At 49.6% G+C, this 20,259-nt stretch overlaps 1 protein-coding gene across 9 annotated transcripts in view; it reads left to right on the forward strand.

Annotated features, from left to right (window-relative positions):
• Positions 1–20,259, forward strand: part of PLD1 (phospholipase D1) — an 80,518-nt gene that overhangs the window by 13,704 nt on the left and 46,555 nt on the right. For 6 of the 9 annotated variants that reach the window (XM_086618229.1, XM_086618227.1, XM_086618226.1 and 3 more), the window contains 4 exons: positions 17,378–17,563; positions 17,901–18,028; positions 18,260–18,405; positions 19,248–19,356. In XM_086618229.1, coding sequence (XP_086474355.1) covers positions 17,410–17,563; positions 17,901–18,028; positions 18,260–18,405; positions 19,248–19,356 — 537 coding nt within the window. In that variant the 5' untranslated portion in view covers positions 17,378–17,409. Of the gene's footprint in view, positions 1–47; positions 111–10,623; positions 10,643–17,377; positions 17,564–17,900; positions 18,029–18,259; positions 18,406–19,247; positions 19,357–20,259 lie in introns of those variants that run through there. The other 3 variants (XM_086618225.1, XM_086618234.1, XM_086618233.1) reach the window with 2 other exon arrangements.

Genomic DNA, 20,259 nt, shown 5'->3' on the forward strand with positions numbered 1-20,259 from the left:
GCTGCGCTGCGGGGCGGCTCCTCCGGCCGCGGGGCCGCCGCTTCGCTGAGGACAACGGCGTGGCTGGTCGGGAGAGCAGCATGAGGAGCCCGCTTCCCCGGGGGCAGGAGGTGGGCACGGGAGAGCCGGAGTTACCACCGGGGCGGGGAGCGGTCCGGGTGCCGTCGGAGCGGGGGGGAGGCCGGTGCTCCGCTGCCCCGGCCCGCCGCGGGGGAAGGGGAGGGAGGCACCTGGCTTCGGCACATTTTTTTTTGGAGGAAAAAAAAGGGCAGATATTTAAACACAGGACGCTTGTTTTTGAAGTTAATTCCCTGCTCGGGCTCTTTGCTGAGGCTGGGCAGCAAACTTTGCTGATTGGAGGGGGTATCAGCCCCGTAGGGCATACTTGGGGTGATTTACTAATTTTTCATGATTTGAAACGGGAAGGTTTGGATCCGGTGAGGCTGATGAGCCCTACGATGGGCTGGAGTCAGCTGGCAGCTTTCTGGATCGGGGAATTCGGAGATGGTGGCTTTATGTTTGCTGTCAACTTCGGTGGTTCCGAGTTGTATTTGGCTTGTGCTGCTCCAAAGCGGTGAAGCTGTGTCTCTGCCCTGTCCCTTTTACCAGCCGCTGCTTTGGGATGTGGGGAAAACCCTGAGAGTTTCCCAACACGCTGGCAACTGGCTAACACAACCCGTTCTGCTGGGCTGCCGGCTTCGTTCCTTGCCGTGAAACCCTTTTCTGCCTGTTGCTGTCTTTATTTATTTGGTGTGATGCTCTTTCTTGGTGTAGAAGGCTGCTCTTTGGAAGTCTTCAGCCTCAAAATACCTCTGATTCAAGCCAGTGCAGCTCTGTTGGCTTTGGGAGCGTTTCTCCCGCACGGCCGGGGCTGACACGGCCTCTCTGTACGCAGCAGGACAATACGTATTGTGTGTCCAGGTCTACGTGGTCTCCAAATCCCTCCTTTCAGTAAATCTGCACCGTGCCTCTGGAGTTGTTAGAGTTACTTGGCTGTCTGAGGGACAGACACTGATGGTTTAGTTGGGTGGATGAAGCTCTGCTGGTCTGACGTTCATGTGAAGATCGTAAGTAATGGGATGTGACGGCGAGGCTGGTGTGTCCAGGACCTGTGGGATAAATGCTGTCTGTGTACAGCATTGTGTTTCGTAGCTGCCCGTGTTTGCAGCTCGGGGGGGTGGGAACTCTGTTTCAAGTGTCTTTAATTGCTCAGGAATTCGTGTTTCCCTTCCACTGCCGCCTCTGGCAGTCGATAGCGTGAGCTCATGCCGGAGGCTCGCAGGTAACCAGGGAACTTAACTTCTGACCGCCTCTTCTCCTGATGCTCCCAGGAGCATTGGCTCTGCGGCTTGGGTCTCACAGCCAAATCCTGCCCAGCTTTGCCAGAAGTCGAGAAGCTCCGAGTTTAAGCCCTTGGGCGCTGGGCTACCCTTCCTTTTTGGCTTGTCATCAGTCTGCACTGTATTCACTAGGAATATCCAGAAAGCCCCTTCCTTTGGGGTAAGTGTTATACCGGGTGCTGCTGAATGCTGCCCAAGGATGCTGGGATGGATCCCTGATCCCTGCTCAGAGAATGGGTACTGAGCACTGCTGTGGGATGACAGCCACCAGCCCCCTGTGTGTGACTGCCCTGAAATCGCCTGGGCCCTTCCTCCCGTCCTTTTGCTATGAGATACCACTAAACCTGTAAAATCAGTTTGTTTTTTTTTTTTTTGCGGTGGGAAAGCATGCCTGGCCTTCCCTAGAGCCGAGGATGCAGCACGTGGGAGACCTGTGGTGCCTGCACCGCCATGGCATCCCCATTGCCTGCCAGATCCCTCTCTATTAGAATTTTACAGAGATTCCTGTGGGCTGTGGTTCAGCATGTAGGGAATAAGTCCGATTACCTCCACAGCCAGGTACTAGTGTAAATGAAAGTTTATCGAGAGAGGTACGTTTGTTTATTTATTTTTTTTGTTTTGGCCAGGATTTGACTTTCCTACTTAGATCGAAGGGTCTCACTTAAATACCCATTTGCACATTTAATTTTGTACAGAGATGTGACATACTCCTTTTCAGGATTATTGGAAATTAACATTGAGGCTCCGGTCTTACTGGAAAAGACTTCATAAAGTTACTTTTCCCGGGGACTTGCAATGCTCTTTTTATTTTGGGAGGCTTGAACTCCTGCCACAAATAATGCTGTTGCTGGCAGGTGTCTCCTGAGCGTTTGCAGCTGAGGAAGAGTTTGCTGGGATTGGAATTGCAGCTTCTTTAAACTGCTGAAGATACTGTTTTACATGTATATAAATAAAACTGTAAGTGCTATGTAGGTGATCTGCACGGGTGAAGTCATCCTCTCATGAAGCAGGCTGGAATCCCATGCCTCGCCTGGAAATTTTTTACTACTTTTCTTAATAGTAGCAAAGTGTAAAGGCTTGTGTCGACTTGACATTGTTATCCCCTGTGATTTATGAAGTGCTCTTTAGACTGCAGGTGTGTCTGCAGTAAAGATGCCGTGTTTACTGTGGGGCTGCTCTCCAGCAGTGGTTTGAGAAGTCTCTTCCTTGATAAACCGTGCAAAGAAGTGCTGTCTTGTCTCCTCTATCTCTTAGTTATGAACTGAACTCGGGTTTTTACAATAGTCCTTCTCTGGTAATTGATTTAAAGCACGTTAGCAAATTTTCAGGGAAAGAAACGTCAGGGGAATGCGCTTACTGTCAGTGTTGGCACAAATTTTATTGCCTTGAAATGAAATCATAAAGAAGATATCTGTTATTAATGTCCATACAGGCTTCTGGATTTATCTTACCCATCTCTACCTAATGAACATACCAAAGGAGGAGCTCGGTCTCTGAATAACCAAAGCCCCACAGTACTGCAGCACGCCAGCACGCTCTGTATGAGAAGCTCCCTCCTCCTGTTGCCTTTGGTGCAAACAGGTTGTTCCTTAATTTCACATGGAAACAGCTATTTTGTAGCAAATAATTTAAAAAATAGTAATAGTAAAGAAGTCTGAGTGGGAACGAGTACTGTAGAGTGGCCTGGATCTGTGTATAATAGAGCTGAGGAAGCAGTTTGATTTATTGACTATTCTTTTTTCCCCTGGAGTGTCTAATGTCAGGGAGCACCTGGCCTTAGCTGAGGCTGAGGAAGGCGAGAGCAAACACTTTGTATCTTTTCCTCCTATTGTCCGACTGACAATTCATGATGTGTTTTTAACTTGCTCTCACATGCCCAGTACCTTGGAAACTCCTGCAGGGACTGGGATTGATTCAGTCATGGCCATGTGTCTGACGAAACTTGCTTTGGGTTCCTTTTTTCTTTCCATTCACAAAACCTTGGCCAGCCTTTTTTTTTTTTAAGCTCCCCTCTTTTTTTTTTTTTTTTTTTTCTCTGAAAAGGAGGCTTTTTGATCCTTGTTCAGGTGCTGCATGCCATGCTTTTTCTGCTCTCTGAAATGTGGGATGTGTGAGTAGCTGGCTCACAGCCTGGCCTCTTTGCAGGCGGCTGTGTGGGGCCAGACCTTGGCCCTGCTGAGCTGCAGGATGATAATACATATATATTATATTATCAATTTATTTTTTCATTTTATGCATATATATATAAAATAATTTCTTAACAGCTATTTAGCCAGATGCCCCTGCCTTGCCACTCACTTTCATGGAGCATCTGCCAGATGTACATACCAGCTCCAGATGTGGAGACACCTTAGAAAGCAGAGCGTGGTGGAGAGATTGGGGAGGGAAAAAAGCTCTGCTCACCAGCTTTTCTTTACAAAATGTTTGCCATGTGGCTTCCCTATCTGCTTGGCACAGGGTGGCAGGAGGCAGCTGTGGTCTGTGGGGCAAGAGACAAGCGCACTTACCCTGGCTTCTGTGCCTGGGGGGAGCAAACAGGAGGGAAACGTGGATTTGCAGGTTATGAATTTTAATTTTATATATATGTATATAGTTGTATCTCCAGGATTCAGTTTTGTCTGTTTTTGTGCAATAACAGTGGGAGGTATCTAACCGCTGGGGTCGGCGTCACGTGCCATCGCCACAGCCCTGAGCACTTTGCACGTCCCTGGTCCCCGTGCCCACGCGCTGCTGTGGCATTTGGTGCCTTCTAGATCCTTAGAGCAGATAAACACCACCGCAACGCGGGGGTTTACGTAAGGAAGCGGGAGCGAGGCTTGTGTCTGTCAGACAAGCTCACCAGCGCTGGGGTGCCACATCCCCCAGACACCCATCTGCTGGCATGGGAAGCGGGGAGAGAAGCTGTCTGGTGGCTGTTGGTCCCACGCTGGAGAGCCAAGACCCCAAAAGCAGCTGGGACGGTGCCAGGCATGCCCCCAGCACATGCTGCCTCCTTGCCAGGGGAAGAGAGGAAGCCTTCCTCCAGCAGGGAGGCGAGTTTTTCTTCTGAGAATCACGAAAACTTGTAATTTAAAAACATCTCTGGCTCACATGAGTCTAAATAGATGCCAGTGAGGGAAAACTTGCTAAAAATGGGTCAGGGAGGAGGATGGAGCAACTACCAGAAGGACCTGCTGCTGCAGCGGCAGCAAGCGTGGCGTGCCAGGTGAGCAGGATTTATTGCCAAAAAGGGATGCAGGATTTTAATATCTAGATAGCAATCTTATTGGGCTACTCCGCTTGCTTTGGTGCCAAGGAAACGTGTCTGAGAGTGGGGCTGGGCTGGAACGAACCCGGCAGCATCTCCTTGGCATGCATCCACTTGACTGTGCCGAGCCGGCACCAAAGCCGCCAGCGTTCACACCTCTGTCCTCCTTGGCTGATCGTGTTTCTGCAGCCGTTTTCCCTGAAAGCTTCCTCTTTGCGCCCTGGGGATGCGGTTCTGGCCATATTGAGCCCCAGCAAATAAAATCATGGTGCGCCTCTAGTAGGATTTGACAGCAAAGTAGCCGGTTTGCATTAGATATCTTAGTGTAATAACATCTCATCCTCCTCTATCCTCTTTTTTTCCTGGCAGAGAAGACGCAGATAAAATGAGAAACGGTCCTCTGCCCCATGGAGCTGACTCTCTAGCGAGCAAGGATGTAGTAAAAAGGCAAGGTGAATAGTGATGGGGCTGGGTGTTTTGCAGAAGAGAAAGAGCGTCGCCCCGTTGCTCACCTGGGCAGATCAGGGTGGGCACGGGAAGCCTCTGAGAGGGGGGTGCGGAGCTGAGGATGAAAAACCTCATCACTATTCACAGGTTTACTCATCAGGAAGACTTTTTTCCCCCCTGGGTGCGGAGTCCTGTTAGGCAATACTGACAGCAGCGAATATTCAGAATACTCGTGGCGTTGGGAGTTATTCTTTTTTGGTTTATGTCTCTGTTGGTGGAAGAGGAACTAAATTGTAATTTCCCTGATTGCATTTTTCAGGCGAAGCTGTGAGTGGGCCTCATTCCTGTCTTAGAGTATTCTTTCTGCTGGCGCAACAAGCCCTCGCATGTGCAGCCCTCGCATGAGGGCTCTTTTTTTTGTGAAATAAAATAAACCCACTGGTAAATGCCTGGTGCTTTCCTGGGTTGCCCCAGGGCTGGCGATGGATGCACAGGGGAGTCCCCGTGCTGCTCCATGGCTCTGGGGGCTGTTGGAAGGTGGATCAGGACCAGAGGGATGGCTCTTCTCCGGGCCGAGGGTTCCAGGGCACAGAGACAGCCGGCAGGCGATGTCCCCCGGCACGGTGCACGGTCGGTCTCTATCCTGGTCTGGGCAGGCAGGTGGTTCGCAGCCGGTTGGTGTTTCTGGTTATCAATGTTGCATGGGAACTTGCTTCCCAGCTCTTCTCCCATCAGATTCCCGTCAGTGGCGTGTCCTGAGGCTCCTCCGTGCCATCACCAAGCCGCTTCCCAGAAACTTCTCCCAAAAATCCAGCTGGTAAAATGGGTGGATTTTTTTAAAATCAGGAACACTCGTTTCTTGTTCACCTCCCCAGAACAAAGCCCTCCTGTGAACATGCGCTGCTCGCTGCACCGACTCTCCGATCGGGGGCACCTTGGAGCCAGCATCAGTTGGGCTGACTCCTGCTCGCAGCCTCCATGGATCCCCGGGGTAAAAATGAACCAGCAAGAGCAATTAATTGTACATTTCCAACACTTTCAGTAACCTGCGGTGTTGTGGCCAAGATGGTACATCATAATTGTGCCCCACTACCTAAAGGCAACCTTGATGGTTTTTTGTTTAATTAAGAAAATTTTTTTGTGTGGTTTTTTTTTGGGTGCAGTGAGAAGCACCCATGGGTGCTGGGGTTCCCAGGAAGCTCAGCTGTCCTCTCTGTGTCACAGCTAAAGGGCTGCTGAAATAACCTGGAGAGCAGGCAGTGCATCCCATAGTCTTTTCAGAAAGAAATGTTTTGGTCTCTCATTCTTCTTTTTCTAAATGTCTACTTATGTAGTCCCCAGGAGATGTTCTGAAATGTATTTTTCCATGACAGAGGTTTCCTGCAAATTGACTTTTTTTTTTTTTGCTAGGGTCCCACCCAGCTTCGAGTCTTACCAAGAAAGAATAGTGGATGACTCACGGTGGCTTTGAAATTTCTGCGGTCAGACCTGATCCTGCCGAGTTTTGGCAGCAGTTACGGCAAATGAGCCATTTTGTTCACTGGGAGAAAGAATGGGCGAGATGGGAACTGCTGTCTGAGACCCTTCGGTTTTTTTTCTCTCCCAAAGCTATTGCTTTTCTTTCTGGCAAACAGCTTTTTTTGTAAATGTAGAAAACTCTCTGCAGACACCTTTCTGAGCAGCGCTGCTCCGGAAAGTCGTGGCAGTTGAGGGCAAAAATAACATGTAATTTAATTTTTGGCTCGTTGCTTGCAGCTGCCCATCTTGTGCCGAGGTCTGGAGGGTTAAGCTTGTAAGTCGTAACCTTGCTGCTCTGATTTCCTTTGGGAACATGTAGAAAAATACTACAGAGGAGTTTTCACAAAGCAAGAACTTGGTTTGTCCCGACGCCCGCGTTGCTCGTGAGGGGCTGGAGGTCGGGGTACGTGGGTAGGGGAGAGGAGCGAGGAGGCAGCTGAGGCTCAATTCGAGTTCAGACAGAGCATCGTCTTTCGCTGCCTACCATCAGTGTGCTTCTGTGCCGGCTTGATGGAGGCATTTCTTTCTTCTTCTCTGGGGAAGGAGTTAAAAAAAAAATATATATCTGAGGCATCTGTTTTGTTCTAAGGAAGCTGTCAGTATTGTCAATGTGTGTAAATGAGCTATTTTGCATAAATTTGCAGGTGTTTAGTTGTATTTAAGCAAGAAACATAGGAGAGCTGTTCTGTTTCTGCAGGTTACTTCTTTCATAATGAGCGATTTTCCATTGAGTATGCCTGGGTTTGGTCTGAGTTCAGCGGGTGCCGGTCTGAAACGTCGGCCGTCGTTCCAGAGTCACCCATGAAATCAGAACCCAACTTCTGTAATTATTTGCTCATCCTTAATTCAGATAATGAACCAAACGCTTCAAGTTATAGAAGAATTAACTTTTCAGTAACTTGAGTACCCTATGTCCTGAGGGCCTTATGGAGATCCCATGGAGAGGATCTTAGGGAGATCCCGTGGAGGGTCTCCTTGGGGGAGACTGGTTCACAAAGCCACCTGAAACCCTCCGTAAAGTCTTGGGGACATCACCTTTGTCCTCTGAGCTCAGCTCAGAGCTTCTCCTACAATTACCTCTGGGACTTCCTCAAGCCAACTGTTCTCTTCTTGTAAACTAGAAGTTCTCAAATATTTGTTTTAGCTGGCCAGGGAGAAGGAAAGTGCGGTTCCTAGGAGGCCTTAATGTTATCCCAGATCCACAGATGAAGCTGTCTGTGAACTGGTAGGAGATTGCTGGTTGTGAAGGAGAGGTCAAAGTCTGATGTTTGCCTATGTCAGTGCTTGCTGCTGGCCATGGCTGAGGATAAGCTGTTGCTTTTGGAAATGCAGAAGAAGAGCAGGAACACACCTGCCTGTCATCTCCTCTGGCGCGTGTTAATGCCAGCTCTTTGGGCATGACGCCTTATTGTATGATGGACATGTGGTGCTGGGTGTCCCCGTGTGATGGTGGGAGCTGAGGCTGTTGGACGCTGTAGCTTTACAGGTAGGCTAAAGAATGGAAGTTGTCCGAGGATGGAGACAGCAAATTCTTGTGGAGTTTATTAGCCAGAATGCATGAAATGTCTTTAAAAACATTGCTCAAAAATAAATACATAAAGTCATTAGGGAGCTTCAGTTTGGGAAGGTGCTAAATCCAGGTTTGCAGGCAGGGGTATGGGAGCGTTTCGGGGCGATGCGAGTGGCTGCGCCATGTCTTGGGGCTTTGCATTGGTGGCTCCAGCCAGGGACAGCAGGTGACAGTGCTCTGGAGGTGGTGCAGGGTCCCATTTGTGATGGGGAGGCAGCAGGGTGCTGGCCGAGGGGCAGAGAGAGGAGCTGCGACATACCTTTGACTGGGACAGCTGGAGGTGTGTGGTGTCCCCGAGGCGCCACGGCTCCTCCTGCTCCCATCAACGTGACCTTCATCTCGTGCTTTGGGTTTGCCAAAGTACATCCTTGACGCTGCGCGCGCAGTAAGCAAACGGCTTGGCAGAGGTTGATGTTCAGCGTGTGCAGTGGCGGGGTTGGTTCACACCACCGGGAAGCATCGACACAGGATGGCACTGTGCCGTTGGACCCGGGGGCTACCCGGGTGGTGGACGTCCAGCAGCCATCAGTACTGCATGTGGTCCCGTCCATGCACCCTGCACTTGAGGGGCTTTCTTTAAGACAAAAAAGCAGCAGCAAAAGCTAGGTGATGGTCACCCTGCCGTGTCCTTGAAGGTGACAGTGCCCCCAGGAAGCCACCCCGGGAGATGAGTCTATGCCCTGAACCCCCCAGGCAGGGGAAGGAGCTGAACTTGGCTACTGCTCGCCCAGGGGCACTCCAAATCCTGCTCCGTGGTGCCACCTCCCTGCTCCACCATGGCCTTATGCTTGTGCCAACTGGTGTTTTTTTCCAATTAAAATTATTTGCAGGATTACATTAAACTAAGAAAAAAAAAAAATCAAGACAATGGAAATTGCACTTTATTAAAGCAATAGACTATTAGTAAAAATACATGGTCTCAATCTGCTGCTCCTTGTTGCTGTGATACCCGCAGCAATTCCTCATTTCTTTGAGCAAGTCACGTAAAGGGTCAACAAAACGTTAGCACCTGCGTGTGGTTTTTAGTGGCGCAAGGAAAAGAAAAATCGTGTTCCCGCTTAATGGAAACTTGGCAATAAGCACCGGGGTTGCATCCAGAGGGGGGACGGTGACGTCCTGACACATGTACCTGTGCTCCCTGCCTTGATGTAGGGTAGCGACCGCCAGCGCAGGGAGATGCAGATGGGCAGGTCTGGGCAGCGATGGCCGAGAGATCCTGGTTTGGTTGCTCAGATTGCTCCCTGAGTGCCAGCTGCGGAGCTTTCCCCGGGTTTAGCTTGGCTGGTGGGAGTTATGTGAAGATCTGTAAGTGTTCGCATTTATCAGCTGCCACCCAAGCCCACGGTGGGACAGAGGTGCCGGGCTGCCTTCCAGCATGCTCGCTTGCCTCCCAAATTCCCTACGGGAATGTGGCTTGGCAGGTGGCGGTGACTGGAACAGACGTGGCGCTGGCAGATACCAGAATAGTGTTGAGCGATGTACAGGGCATCAGCCACGTAGACATCTATACATTTAGATCATGAAAATATGTCCTGTATTTACACGACGTGTTTGACTATATATAAGAGTGACAGTGATGCTCGCTGTCCTGCGGGCACCGTGGTGGTTTCTGTCACCTCTGATGGTTGTGGAGATGTTACTCCACAAGCCTTTTGTGTTACGCTGTGGCCCTGGCAGCTCCTCAGTTTTAGGATTTTATACAAAGCTTTTATGGCCAAGCTCTGCGTGTCTGCCAGCATGCTGAAATGCTGCATCCTTTGACCTTCCTGCTGTTTGTGCTCTTTGCAGCAGGTACTTTTTTCCAGCCCCTCTTTTCCCTCAGCTCAGGACTCCCTTTGTCTTTGGGGTTTGGTGATGCTGAGATGGTGCTGACACCCAAGGTGTGGTGAACTGGTTCCCTTCACCCTCTGAAGCTACAGCACTAGTGGGTCTGTGGGGGTAGACAACTGAGGGCTGGAGGCTCTGGGCACCCCCTGTCCTGGCTTTTGAGGTCATTCCACTCCGTGCTCCCGGTTTTAGGGGCGCTGAGTGTGCGCCGTGACTGCGTTGGAGAGTGAAGTGTTCCTGGAGACGCAGGAGTTGAGCGCTGCTCCCCGCAGGGTGCGCGGCACGAGGTGCGAGCGCCGTGCTTAAACACGCTCGGCTGTGCCCGAGGAATCCCAAACATGGTGATGAACACCTACGTGAAGGGCTGGCATTAATTAAGATTAATTAATTAAATATCTAATGATCGGCTTCCCGGGGAAGGCTGCACTTCCCATGGCAGCCCCGGGAGCAGTGGCTGTGCTCCGGGTGTGCTGCCAGGCAGGGGGAGCGGGAGCCAGAACAACCGGCACGTTGACGTGAGATCAGCAGCCGATGGTCATCCATAGACGTTCATGGTTTTGTTGTTTTTTTTTCTTTCATGTCGCTGTTTTGTCAAGCAAATAAAATGAGTCCTTGGGAAGCGCCTGACGCTGAGGCTGGTCCTGGGTGTGGGGCAAAACATGGCACAGAGGGGTTTTCTGACTGCAGCCGTGGGTGAGTCACCGCGTGATGACGGCGCTGCCCGCCACGATGGCCTCATCACTTCCCTTGACCTGCCTCCTGCCTCTCCTGTCTCTTCCCTAGCGTGAGCGCTGGGGGACAGATGCTGCAGGACCCCACGCGGCTCTGCCCCAGTACGGACAGCACGGCGGGGACTCCCGTAGATTTACCTGTTATTTCCAGGGGAACCATCTTGTCCTCTGTTGCCAACAGGCTGGGTGGATTCCCATGATTTAGCTTCTCCTCCGGGCAGGCTGGTGGCTTGGCCGTAAGCCTCACTGGGAAAGGACTATGGAAATCGATAAGGGAGGACTGTGCTGTGGTCATTACAGCAGGAAATGCTAATTGGTTCCTGCTTTTAGAGGTATTGCTGTTACATGTAGGAACTTGGTGAGAATAATTGTTTTGGAAATGATGTTTTGAAATATTTTGGTTTTATCGGGGTTGGACCAAAGATAAGAAAATGAGGTCAGGATGATGTCTGAACATGGTGTTCATTGTTGATTTGGATTCATGTTTCGGTTCTCCTCCAGCTCCAGATCTTTCTGGGGGGGGAGCAATGCTTTGGTTCTTATTCAGGGCTTGTTTTGTGTGTTTTTAAACATAAACCCTAAGCCTTTTGTGCTGCTGCCGTAGTGCGAGCATCCAGAAGGGCAGATTTTCAGGAGGCATCTCCACGTGCCGTGCTGGCCGCCTGCTCCTCCAGCTGAATGGCTTCTCTGTGCCGAACTGAAGAGCTGGGCTTTTTTGAACCCCCCCGTCTTTTTTTAATTTCATACTTAGGTAACATAACATGCTACCTGCTACCTACAAGAGCCCTGGGATTTTGATAATAAATAATAAATTATTATTAAATTCTTAAAATATAATAAAAATCTGGGCATGTGGTTTTTTTTTACTTTCTATGGGTGAGTGGGTTTCCTGGGCTGGAAAAGCAGGATCCCCCTTGCAGGTGAGGACCCCGAGGCCTGGGGACATCTCCTGGGTGCTCGGTGGAGGTCTGACACCTGCCAAGGTCTGTGGAAGGAAGGTGTGCCAGGGTGTAAGTGTAGAGCCCGGCTCCCAGGGGATGCACATAACTCCTCAAAAAGGGGCTCCCATCAGCCAAGGGTGTTTCTCCAGGAAGAAGTGGTCCAAAGCTGATTTTAGGTTTAAAATGTGAGGAATCAGGGGAGTACTTACATGGACGAGCTGCTTCACCACCAGGCAGGGCAAATAGCTGTCGAGGGCATTGTGCCTCCAATTTCCTTGGCATCTCGTCCGGGCTCCCGGTGCCTGTACGGCACCCGGGCTCCTGGCAGCAGCAGCAGGAGGAGAGAGGAAATTCACAGATCGAGGCCTTTGGGTTTCATTTTGGTTATTTTTCTTTCTGATAACCCCATCTCATTGCCCTGTTTCAGCCCGAGCCCCTCTGTTCCGCTCCGTGCGGTATGGGGGGTCTGTGTGGGTCCCACCGCCGGCGCTGCCCGCGGGATGACACCGAGTATGGGAACAGAGGTCGCTTGTCACAGCCCTCATCAAAAGGTCACTGCGCTGGGAGGGATGTCATGAGAACCGGAATGAGGGTAGTTTTCAGGGATTGTAGTGTTTCTCGCCGTGGGAATGGGAGCTGGTGCAGAGCATGTAACCCTGGGGCGTGTTAGCAAGAAATGCCTGTTTTTACTGGATGTATTTTCTCTGCCTTCCTCCCCTCTTTCCCAAATGAAGGCTTTCTCGGTTTCATAGCTCTGCGTGGTGCTCATCAGCATTGTAACCTCTTTAAGGAGCAGTGATTATCTTTATCTGAGCTCGTTGCTGGTCTGCCACGATACATGAAAGAGAATAAACTCGGGCTGACCAAATTTTAGGTAGTCTGTGCTATTACCAGCTGCATACATTTTCATGTCAGGACTTGAATGTCTTTAAAACCCAGAACTTTTCATGAATATTTACTAAAATATGCATTTTCTGCCTTCCAGTTTCCATTCCTTTAAAGCCATGCTTTTGTTGTCCTATGCAAAAAGCAGAAAAATACTATTTATTTAGCAAAGACTGAGGTTGTCGTATGATCCCCTATGTAATAATTTGGGATTAAAGCATACACAAAATGACAAATAACAAAAATAGATACTGGGCTTGCAGAGTTGCAGGATTGAGCTAGGGGTTTATGATACATTGACAAGGGCTTAGGGATTAATATAGTTAATTTTGATTTTTATAGTTGTTTTTCCTGTAGTTGAAACCTTGATTCTTGATGCAGTTGCTATTTCCGACGTATGTGTTTTACTAGTTCAAGAGGTTCGGGGCCCGTGTGCTGTGGGGACAGGAAGCAGAGAGCTGAAATTGTGCTTGGAAGAAGAAATAATTCATCTTAAAACTGGGCTGGACAAAGGTCGTGTCAGCAGTGTTTGTGGGGGGTTTGTTTTAGTATGTTTTTTCCCTTTTTCCGTTTTTTTACTGTCCCCCTTTTTGCTTGTTCATTCTTTCCAAAGTTTTCCTTTACCGCTGACTTTTTTCCATTGTTTTTTCCTCCTTGCTGCTTTTGCCCAGGCAGACTTTGAGCTGGAGCAGCACCTTTCTTCTGTTAATACGCAGGTGGCTGTGCCAGCCCCTGCCTGCCCGGGTGATAGGTTTGGGTGCTGGGGCTCTCGGGTAGGATCCAGGGCTGGTGTTCCTCCTTCCCTGCCCCAGGAAGGTGGATAAGGGCAGCCTGCCCTTACAGACCCCAGCCCTGGGGACTCTGCAGACCGCTGCTTGGACAATCCCATGCCTTTGCCATCGGATGGTGTTTTTTTTTCCCCTTAGTCTCTGCTTTAAACCTGCAATTCAGAGCAATTATCTCTTGCCTGTCCGGCACACAGCTGTTTTCTGCACACTTGGAGCATTTACTCCAAGTCTCTTCCTTCTCAGCCGAGATAATTTCAGTCCTGACACTGTGTTCTCATGGCTCAGGTGCTTTAGATCTGACTCTTCCGGTCTTCTGCACCGATCTTCCTTTTTGGCTTGCAGGCGATAGCCCTGTTTGTGCATCTTGGCAGTTTTTGCCTGTGTCCGGACTGCTGGTTCTCGACCCACTGAAAACTTGGTCTTTTTCATATTGTTTTTCTTTTTCTGTTTTTGCCTTTAACAAACTACTGCTTATTTCCTATCCTGGATGGCAACAGCCAAATATTGAAGTGTAGCGCTTGTTTCTAATAAATTTTATCCTGTTATTTCCACCCTCCTGCAGTTTGCCAGCATGGTTTGAGTTCTCTCTCTCTGTCCTTGGTGTGATTGCAGCCTCCAAAGCTGACACCACCAAGTTCTGTAAGCCCCTTCTCTAGTCCATCATCAGCGCAAGCAGCGAGTGGCACTGGATAGACAGGGCCTTCTTGAGCCAATCCTTCTCTTTTGCTGCTGAATCACGGATAACGGCCCTTGGCGTGTCCTTGCCCCCAGCCTGTTGCAGATTAACCCAGGCACATGCCTCGTCTTGCCTATGGGAACACTGACAGTGTCTGCGTGGAAGCCCTGGCCAAGAGGTTAAAAAGCTCGTACCGAGCAGAGCCGTACAAAGCAATTTGCAGAAGCTTTCAGAGGGATGTGGTACATCCCGTATTTCTAGCTGGCCGCGGGGCCGGCTTTGCCCCATGCCCGCACCCCGGCTGTGATGGGGGAGCTCAGCTGCTGCTGGGTTCATGGAGTTTCTGGCTGGGCTTTAGCCGAGTCACATTTTCCTTCTCGAGCCCATAATCTGGCTCTAATCTCACCAGGGGGAATCTTGCTGCTGTGACTGACTCATGTCCAACTGTGTTTGGACTTGGCTTTATCCCGGGACTCGTCTGTGCCAGCTGTGAAAACAGCTTTAGCTTGAAAAAAACTAAAATAATAAAAAATCCTGAGTTATGCAGCCCTGCTGCGGGCCTTAGCAAAGAGTCGTTGCATACACTGGTTAATTGTTTATCCATTAACCAACTGCATCAATTAATCTGACAAGAGGAGCCTGGCTGTACCTGGCACGGCAGGGAGGGAGGAGGAGGAGGGAGGATGCACATCCTCCCTGTGTTGGCTCCTGTCCTCGTGCTCTTCCTCCAACCCTGTCTGTGGTATTTGTCTGCTGGTTTCCTTCGAGTGTAATTGCTGGCAGGGCATGTACAAAGTGCGTTTGGGCTTGTCTTCTCTTCAACCGTGCAAACCTCTTCGTTTGGAAAGTGCGTTAAGCTTCCACGAAGCAAGAGCATCTCTTCAGAGTTTAAAAAAAAATAATAAAAAATAAACTGTATTTTGTCCCCAAACGTGAATATAGACAGAAGAAATACAAAGCAAGATGCTGCTTTATTTCCAACTAGAGATGACTAAAAAAAATACTTTGAGGAGTGCTGAATGGGAAATAAAATAGAATTTTATTGTAGGTATGGGTGCAGAGCGGGGAAGCGCCGTAGGGCAGCTCTGGGCTCCCCCTTGCCACCCCTTGCGGCTATTTTGGAAGGACTGATAGCATGGCCTCCCTCCCAAGAGTACCATTTATTTTTGCCTGCTTTCTGGGGAGAAAAATCAAACATCCGATGCCAGTCTGTATCTGGCAGAATGACTTCAGTGCCAGAAGAAAATAAAAACGAACCTTAACGCTGAGTAATTAGTCCCCTGCAGCGTGTCGGTAGTAGTAGGCAGAGCTAATGCCAAATCGTGGCTGCGGGGAGGATGCTCAGACTTGGTGGAGCAGTGGGTGATGTGGTGGCTTGATGGTCCCACGTTTCAGTGTCTCTCTGTCTGTGAGGGTTAACACAAATTCCTTTTCTTGCCCTTCCCGGCCAGATGGAGAATGAGGAACGTGGGGATCTACTTGTGTGGGTTTGTGTTTGAGTTATTCAGGCGGATGTCTTGAAGTGGCACATCGGTTCAACAAGTCCCCTGGTCTGGTCCTGAAGTGGTGGCACTCCCAGCCACCGCTGGAAGGTGGCAAAGCCACCAAGACCCTCGGAGCCCTCGCTTCCACCGTGAAGCTGTTGTTTCTTCATTTACTCTGGTATCAGAGATAGACCCAGTTTTTCTTGATTCAAGTCTGTGTTCAAATGGATTTTTTTTTTTTTTTTTTTTTTCCTGAAGGCAGCTGATTTTAGCATGTTTTTGGGCTTACGTGATATCAGCCTTATGTAGTAATAAAATTATGTACTTGTTTCAAGAAGAAACAATAATAAATAATGTTCTTTCAAAAGCAGCTAAACACATGAATTTTTAAAATGTTAAATTATTTCCAAATTACGGCATATCCAGTTCTTTCTGTGGAGCTCGCTCAAGAATAATTGCACAGTGTTCTTTGCACAATTTAACATCAGAAATGTCGCACTTTTTTCTTTTTTTTTTTTTTTATTTTTTAAGTCGTTCTTTCCCACAATGTAAGAGCTTCCACGAGTATAAATGGGCATCCTTGTGTCAGCTTCTGTAAAGCGCTGCCAGTTTGTCCCTTCTAGATATGTTCAGTGTAGCTGTGGAGCTGTGACGTTTATGGCAGAGCAGAACAAAGATCGAACAGGCTTTTTGTGGTGGAGACGCCCGGGAGCTGGAGCTTGGCTGTGTGCAGGGAGCAGCAGCCGGGTCCACACCCCTGCCAGGAGTTGCAGAGCCTGGAAAACAGGGAAGAAGACACTTTGCAAATCCCCACAACTGCTGAAAGCTTGCGTCAGCGTTCGTGGACGTGCCTCACATCTTGATTTTTTTTTTTTTTTTTTCTATTTTCTTCTTCCTTCCCTGTTTCTGTCCTGACTCAGGCTCCGGGAATGGGTGGGTGGGGATGAAGGTGGGAAGCACTGTAGTTGTCAGTGCCCAAACATCTCTGAGTGCTGCTGCCTGACCGCCCTGAGCAGTGACAGCCTTCTCCATGCTCGCTGTCTCTGTTATGGAGGTGTGAAGGGCCGGTCCCCTGCAGCCCCCGGGGCTGTATATGGAATGCGAGTTCCCTGGAGGGCTCTTGGAGTGGTGAGGACAAGCTGCAGCATCCACCCGTGTTGCTGCCAGGCTTTCCGTGGGCATCGGAGTGCCCCTGACCCCTCTCCATGGATGAGAGTTCTTGTGGCTGTGACTTTTGAGCCTTTGGAGAGGATGGAGCCACGGGAGAGCACAAGACATAGAGGAAATGTGAATAATGCCGGGAGTTTATATCACTAATTTGATCAAAGGAAGAACACTTAGCAAAACGCCTACTGATTTTCTGAGTGAGCTTTCTCTCCGTGCAGCCTAACCTGGGAAACGTGGCGGCATGAGAATTGTGTCTAGGATTTGGCCAGGCATTGGCACGGTTTGTGCTTTTTCTGGTGCGTCGGGGTTATTGCAGACATCGCCGAGATGACCAGGAGACTTGATGCAGAAGCTTCCTTGCTTTCTCTTTGAAATCAGTATGTGAAGGTAGTCCTGAGCCACAACCAACCCACTGCAGGTTTTTATGGCTGGAAAGTGAAATATTACGTATTTTCCATTTTAAAGTACAACCGGAGTATGTGAGTCCTGTGGTCATTGGCATGGAGGGAAATTCTCTCTTGTAGCCTGAAGCTACCTGTGCTTTTTCACCGCTCCCGCCGCTCTGGGCAGTGGTGTAGTGTAGCTGCAGGGCTGGGTGTTTTACGTGGGGTGCATAGGGTGGGAATGGACAGGGTGAATTTGGGTAAGGGGCTGGAGGGAAGACGGAGCCACACACTGCTGGGAGTTTCCCCGGGCCCTGCTATCTGAAGGTGTTGCAGAGGGAGGATGACAGCCCTGCTCCTTCCTCCTCCCCAGCCCCCCGCGGCTCCGGCGCACGGGTCCCTGGGATGTCACTGAGAACGGACAACCATGCAGCTACGTCGACGCTGAAGAAGGTCGCTGCAGACATGAGCAACATCATCGAGAGCCTGGACACCAGGGAGCTCCACTTCGAGGGGGACGAGGTCGACTCGGAGGTCCTAAATGACCCAAAAGGTGCCGGTGAGTTAACGCCCATGTGTTCTTACCCCACGTCCTGCCTGGGTTTAATAACCAATCGTCTGATAACAGATGGGATATAAACCTCAGTGGTTTTACCAAGCCCAACCGTTGGCCTTGTTTTGGGACTGGGGGGTGTTACTCATAGCATTTAAGCTCTTCAAGTCAAGTCCCTTCTGCGAAAGCTTGTCTTTAAGCTCTCTTAAATGGTATATTTTAGTGGGATTAATGCTGCTGTGTACGTGCTCCCGTGTTCAAGCGTTGCAGCTATCTGCTGGCTTTTGTGCTCTCATTGATTGTTACAAGGCTGTTGAGCTAACAGGGTTTGTGGTCCTTCCAGCGTGCATTCCCTTCTCTGCCATCTATCACACGCGTGGGTTCAAAGAGCCAGGCACACAGACGTACCTCACGGGATGTCCTATTCGAGTGCGCGTGTTGGAGGTCGAACGCTTTACTTCCACAAAGAAGGTAAGAGCTTCCAGAAGTTACATTTCATTTCAGTAGAGTGGCATTAAAACGCTGTTTGTGGGTTAATTTTGTGCATGCTTGTTCACAAGGCTTGAGCAACCTGGTGTAGTGAAGGGTGTCCCTGCCCATGGCAGTGGGGGTTGGAACTAGATGATCTTTGAGGTCCCTTCCAAGCCAAACCATTCTATGATTCCATGAGCTGAGCCCTTGCAGTGGTGATCTCCTGTGCAGGTACCAAGCCCCAACGTATACACCATCGAGCTGACCCATGGGGAGTTCACCTGGCAGGTGAAAAGGAAGTTCAAGCACTTCCAGGAGTTTCACAGGGAGCTGCTGAGGTACAAAGCCTTCGTGCGCATCCCTATCCCTACCAGGAGGTGAGTGTGCAGCCCTGCAGACATGGTGGGCTTCGGGAAGACATGATCTTCTTTTCTCTTCTAATAGTGTCTGTTTGGCTTCACCCATCCCGTTTAGTTTGCTGTAAGGAGGAGAGGGCAGAAGGATTTGGTCTCTACAAATATTACGCAGCTGTAATAAAAATATTTAATCTCTACCTATTTAGCAGCTATAACCAAGTGATGCAAACATCTCTCTGCTGATGCAGAAAGCACGTTGAGTCCCAGGTTATTGGCTTTTGAGCTGAATTGGCCTTGAACCTGGGGAATAGTTATGCTAATGAAAATTGTTGGCGCTATGCTGCTTTCTGCTGGCATGGGCTGGGTGTGGGAGGTGTGGGGGTCCCTGGCATGGGTGGTCAGCCCTGTCCAGGCTGGCTTTGCTGTGCGAGGTGGCTGGAATTGTAAGGGGAAAGAAAAGAGAAACGGGAAGAGAAGTGGTGTGTGCTGGCAAGAGCCCCCTAATGTGGAAAAGTGTGGGGAGATGATGTTAGGAAAGGTGAAATTATGAGGGATTAAGGGCTGGGGGGAACATAATGCCCTAAAAATAGGGTTTAGGTTCCCTTTCCTTAAAAGGGCACCCTGAAAAATGAAACTCTGATATTTCTGTGTTGTGTATTTTGTGAGCCAGTTAGAGCACGCTGGCTTCTTAAATGAATCCATACTGGCGCTTTTTTTTTTTTTCTTTCCTGCCCACCCATCTCTCAGTTTTTAAGAGTTTTGGATGGGAAAAATAAAAGCATTGCACAAGAAGGGTTACGGAGCGAGGCACGCATACAAACACAGCACTTAGACTCGATGTCAGGGTTTGTTTTTCCTTCCAGTCACACAGTGAGAAGACAATCCATCAAAAGGGGAGAACCGAGGCAGATGCCGAGTCTGCCGCACACTGCAGAAAGCACGGTGCGGGAAGAGCACTTCTCTAGCAGGAGGGTAAGTGCCTGGCTCGGTCTGGGGTCCACAGGGATGCTTTGGGGGGGCTTCTGAGGTGCAGATCTGCCAGGCAGATTGTTTGCAAAGCCACGTGCTCTCAAAGGCTTTGTTTTATTACCATTGAAGTCTTTTGCTTGACAAACTTAAGCTTTGACAAGTCCATCTTCAACGCCAGATTCTCCTCCATGCAAAGAGGAGGCTGCTGATCCCGGGGTTCACGCGGGTGAAGTTTTCCTCTGCAGTTGAGGAAAACCATGATGCTCAGAGCGGTGGTTCCCCTCCTCCCACCTGATCTGGTTTAAAGATAGAAAAGGCAGTTTGCAAAGTCAGGTTGTGTGATGGTGGCAGCTCCGCGGCCGTCAAAATCAGAGAGGTTTCAGTCCTGTCCCCCTCTGAAACAGGAGATGACAGTCAGACTCTTGATGCTGAAGTGGGTAATTTTAGCCGAGGCACACGTGTTCTGTGTAACTTCATCAGATGTTAACAGATGGGCCCTTCTGCGAAGAGGGTGGATGTCTTCCTACCTCTTCATTGCGGTTTTGCTGTTTGCACACACAAAAAAGTCTGTAAACCCCCCTGTTTGTTCACGCTGTGCTTACTGTTCTCTTTCTGCCCTTCACTCCCTCCCTGGGCTTTCTGCTGCTGAAGCCTCAGGTCTCAGAAGGTTTTGTCTCGTGGCTGTGCAGTGCAGGTAACCCTCCCTGCTGTCCACAGCTCCACTGTTGTGTGGGAGGGAAGTTTCAGAAGAGACATGTTGGTTTTAAAGGAAGAAAAATGTTTTCTAGATTTTTTTTTTTTTTTCCTTTCTTGATTTCCTTATGGGAATCCCACAGCTTTCACCATAGGGATGTATGTGCTCAGTGCTGTGATGCCAACACTGAGAAGGAGGAAGGTCCTGATGGC

Source organism: Tauraco erythrolophus, chromosome 11, assembly GCF_009769465.1.
Source record: "Tauraco erythrolophus isolate bTauEry1 chromosome 11, bTauEry1.pri, whole genome shotgun sequence".
NCBI classification, from domain to species: Eukaryota; Metazoa; Chordata; class Aves; order Musophagiformes; family Musophagidae; genus Tauraco; species Tauraco erythrolophus.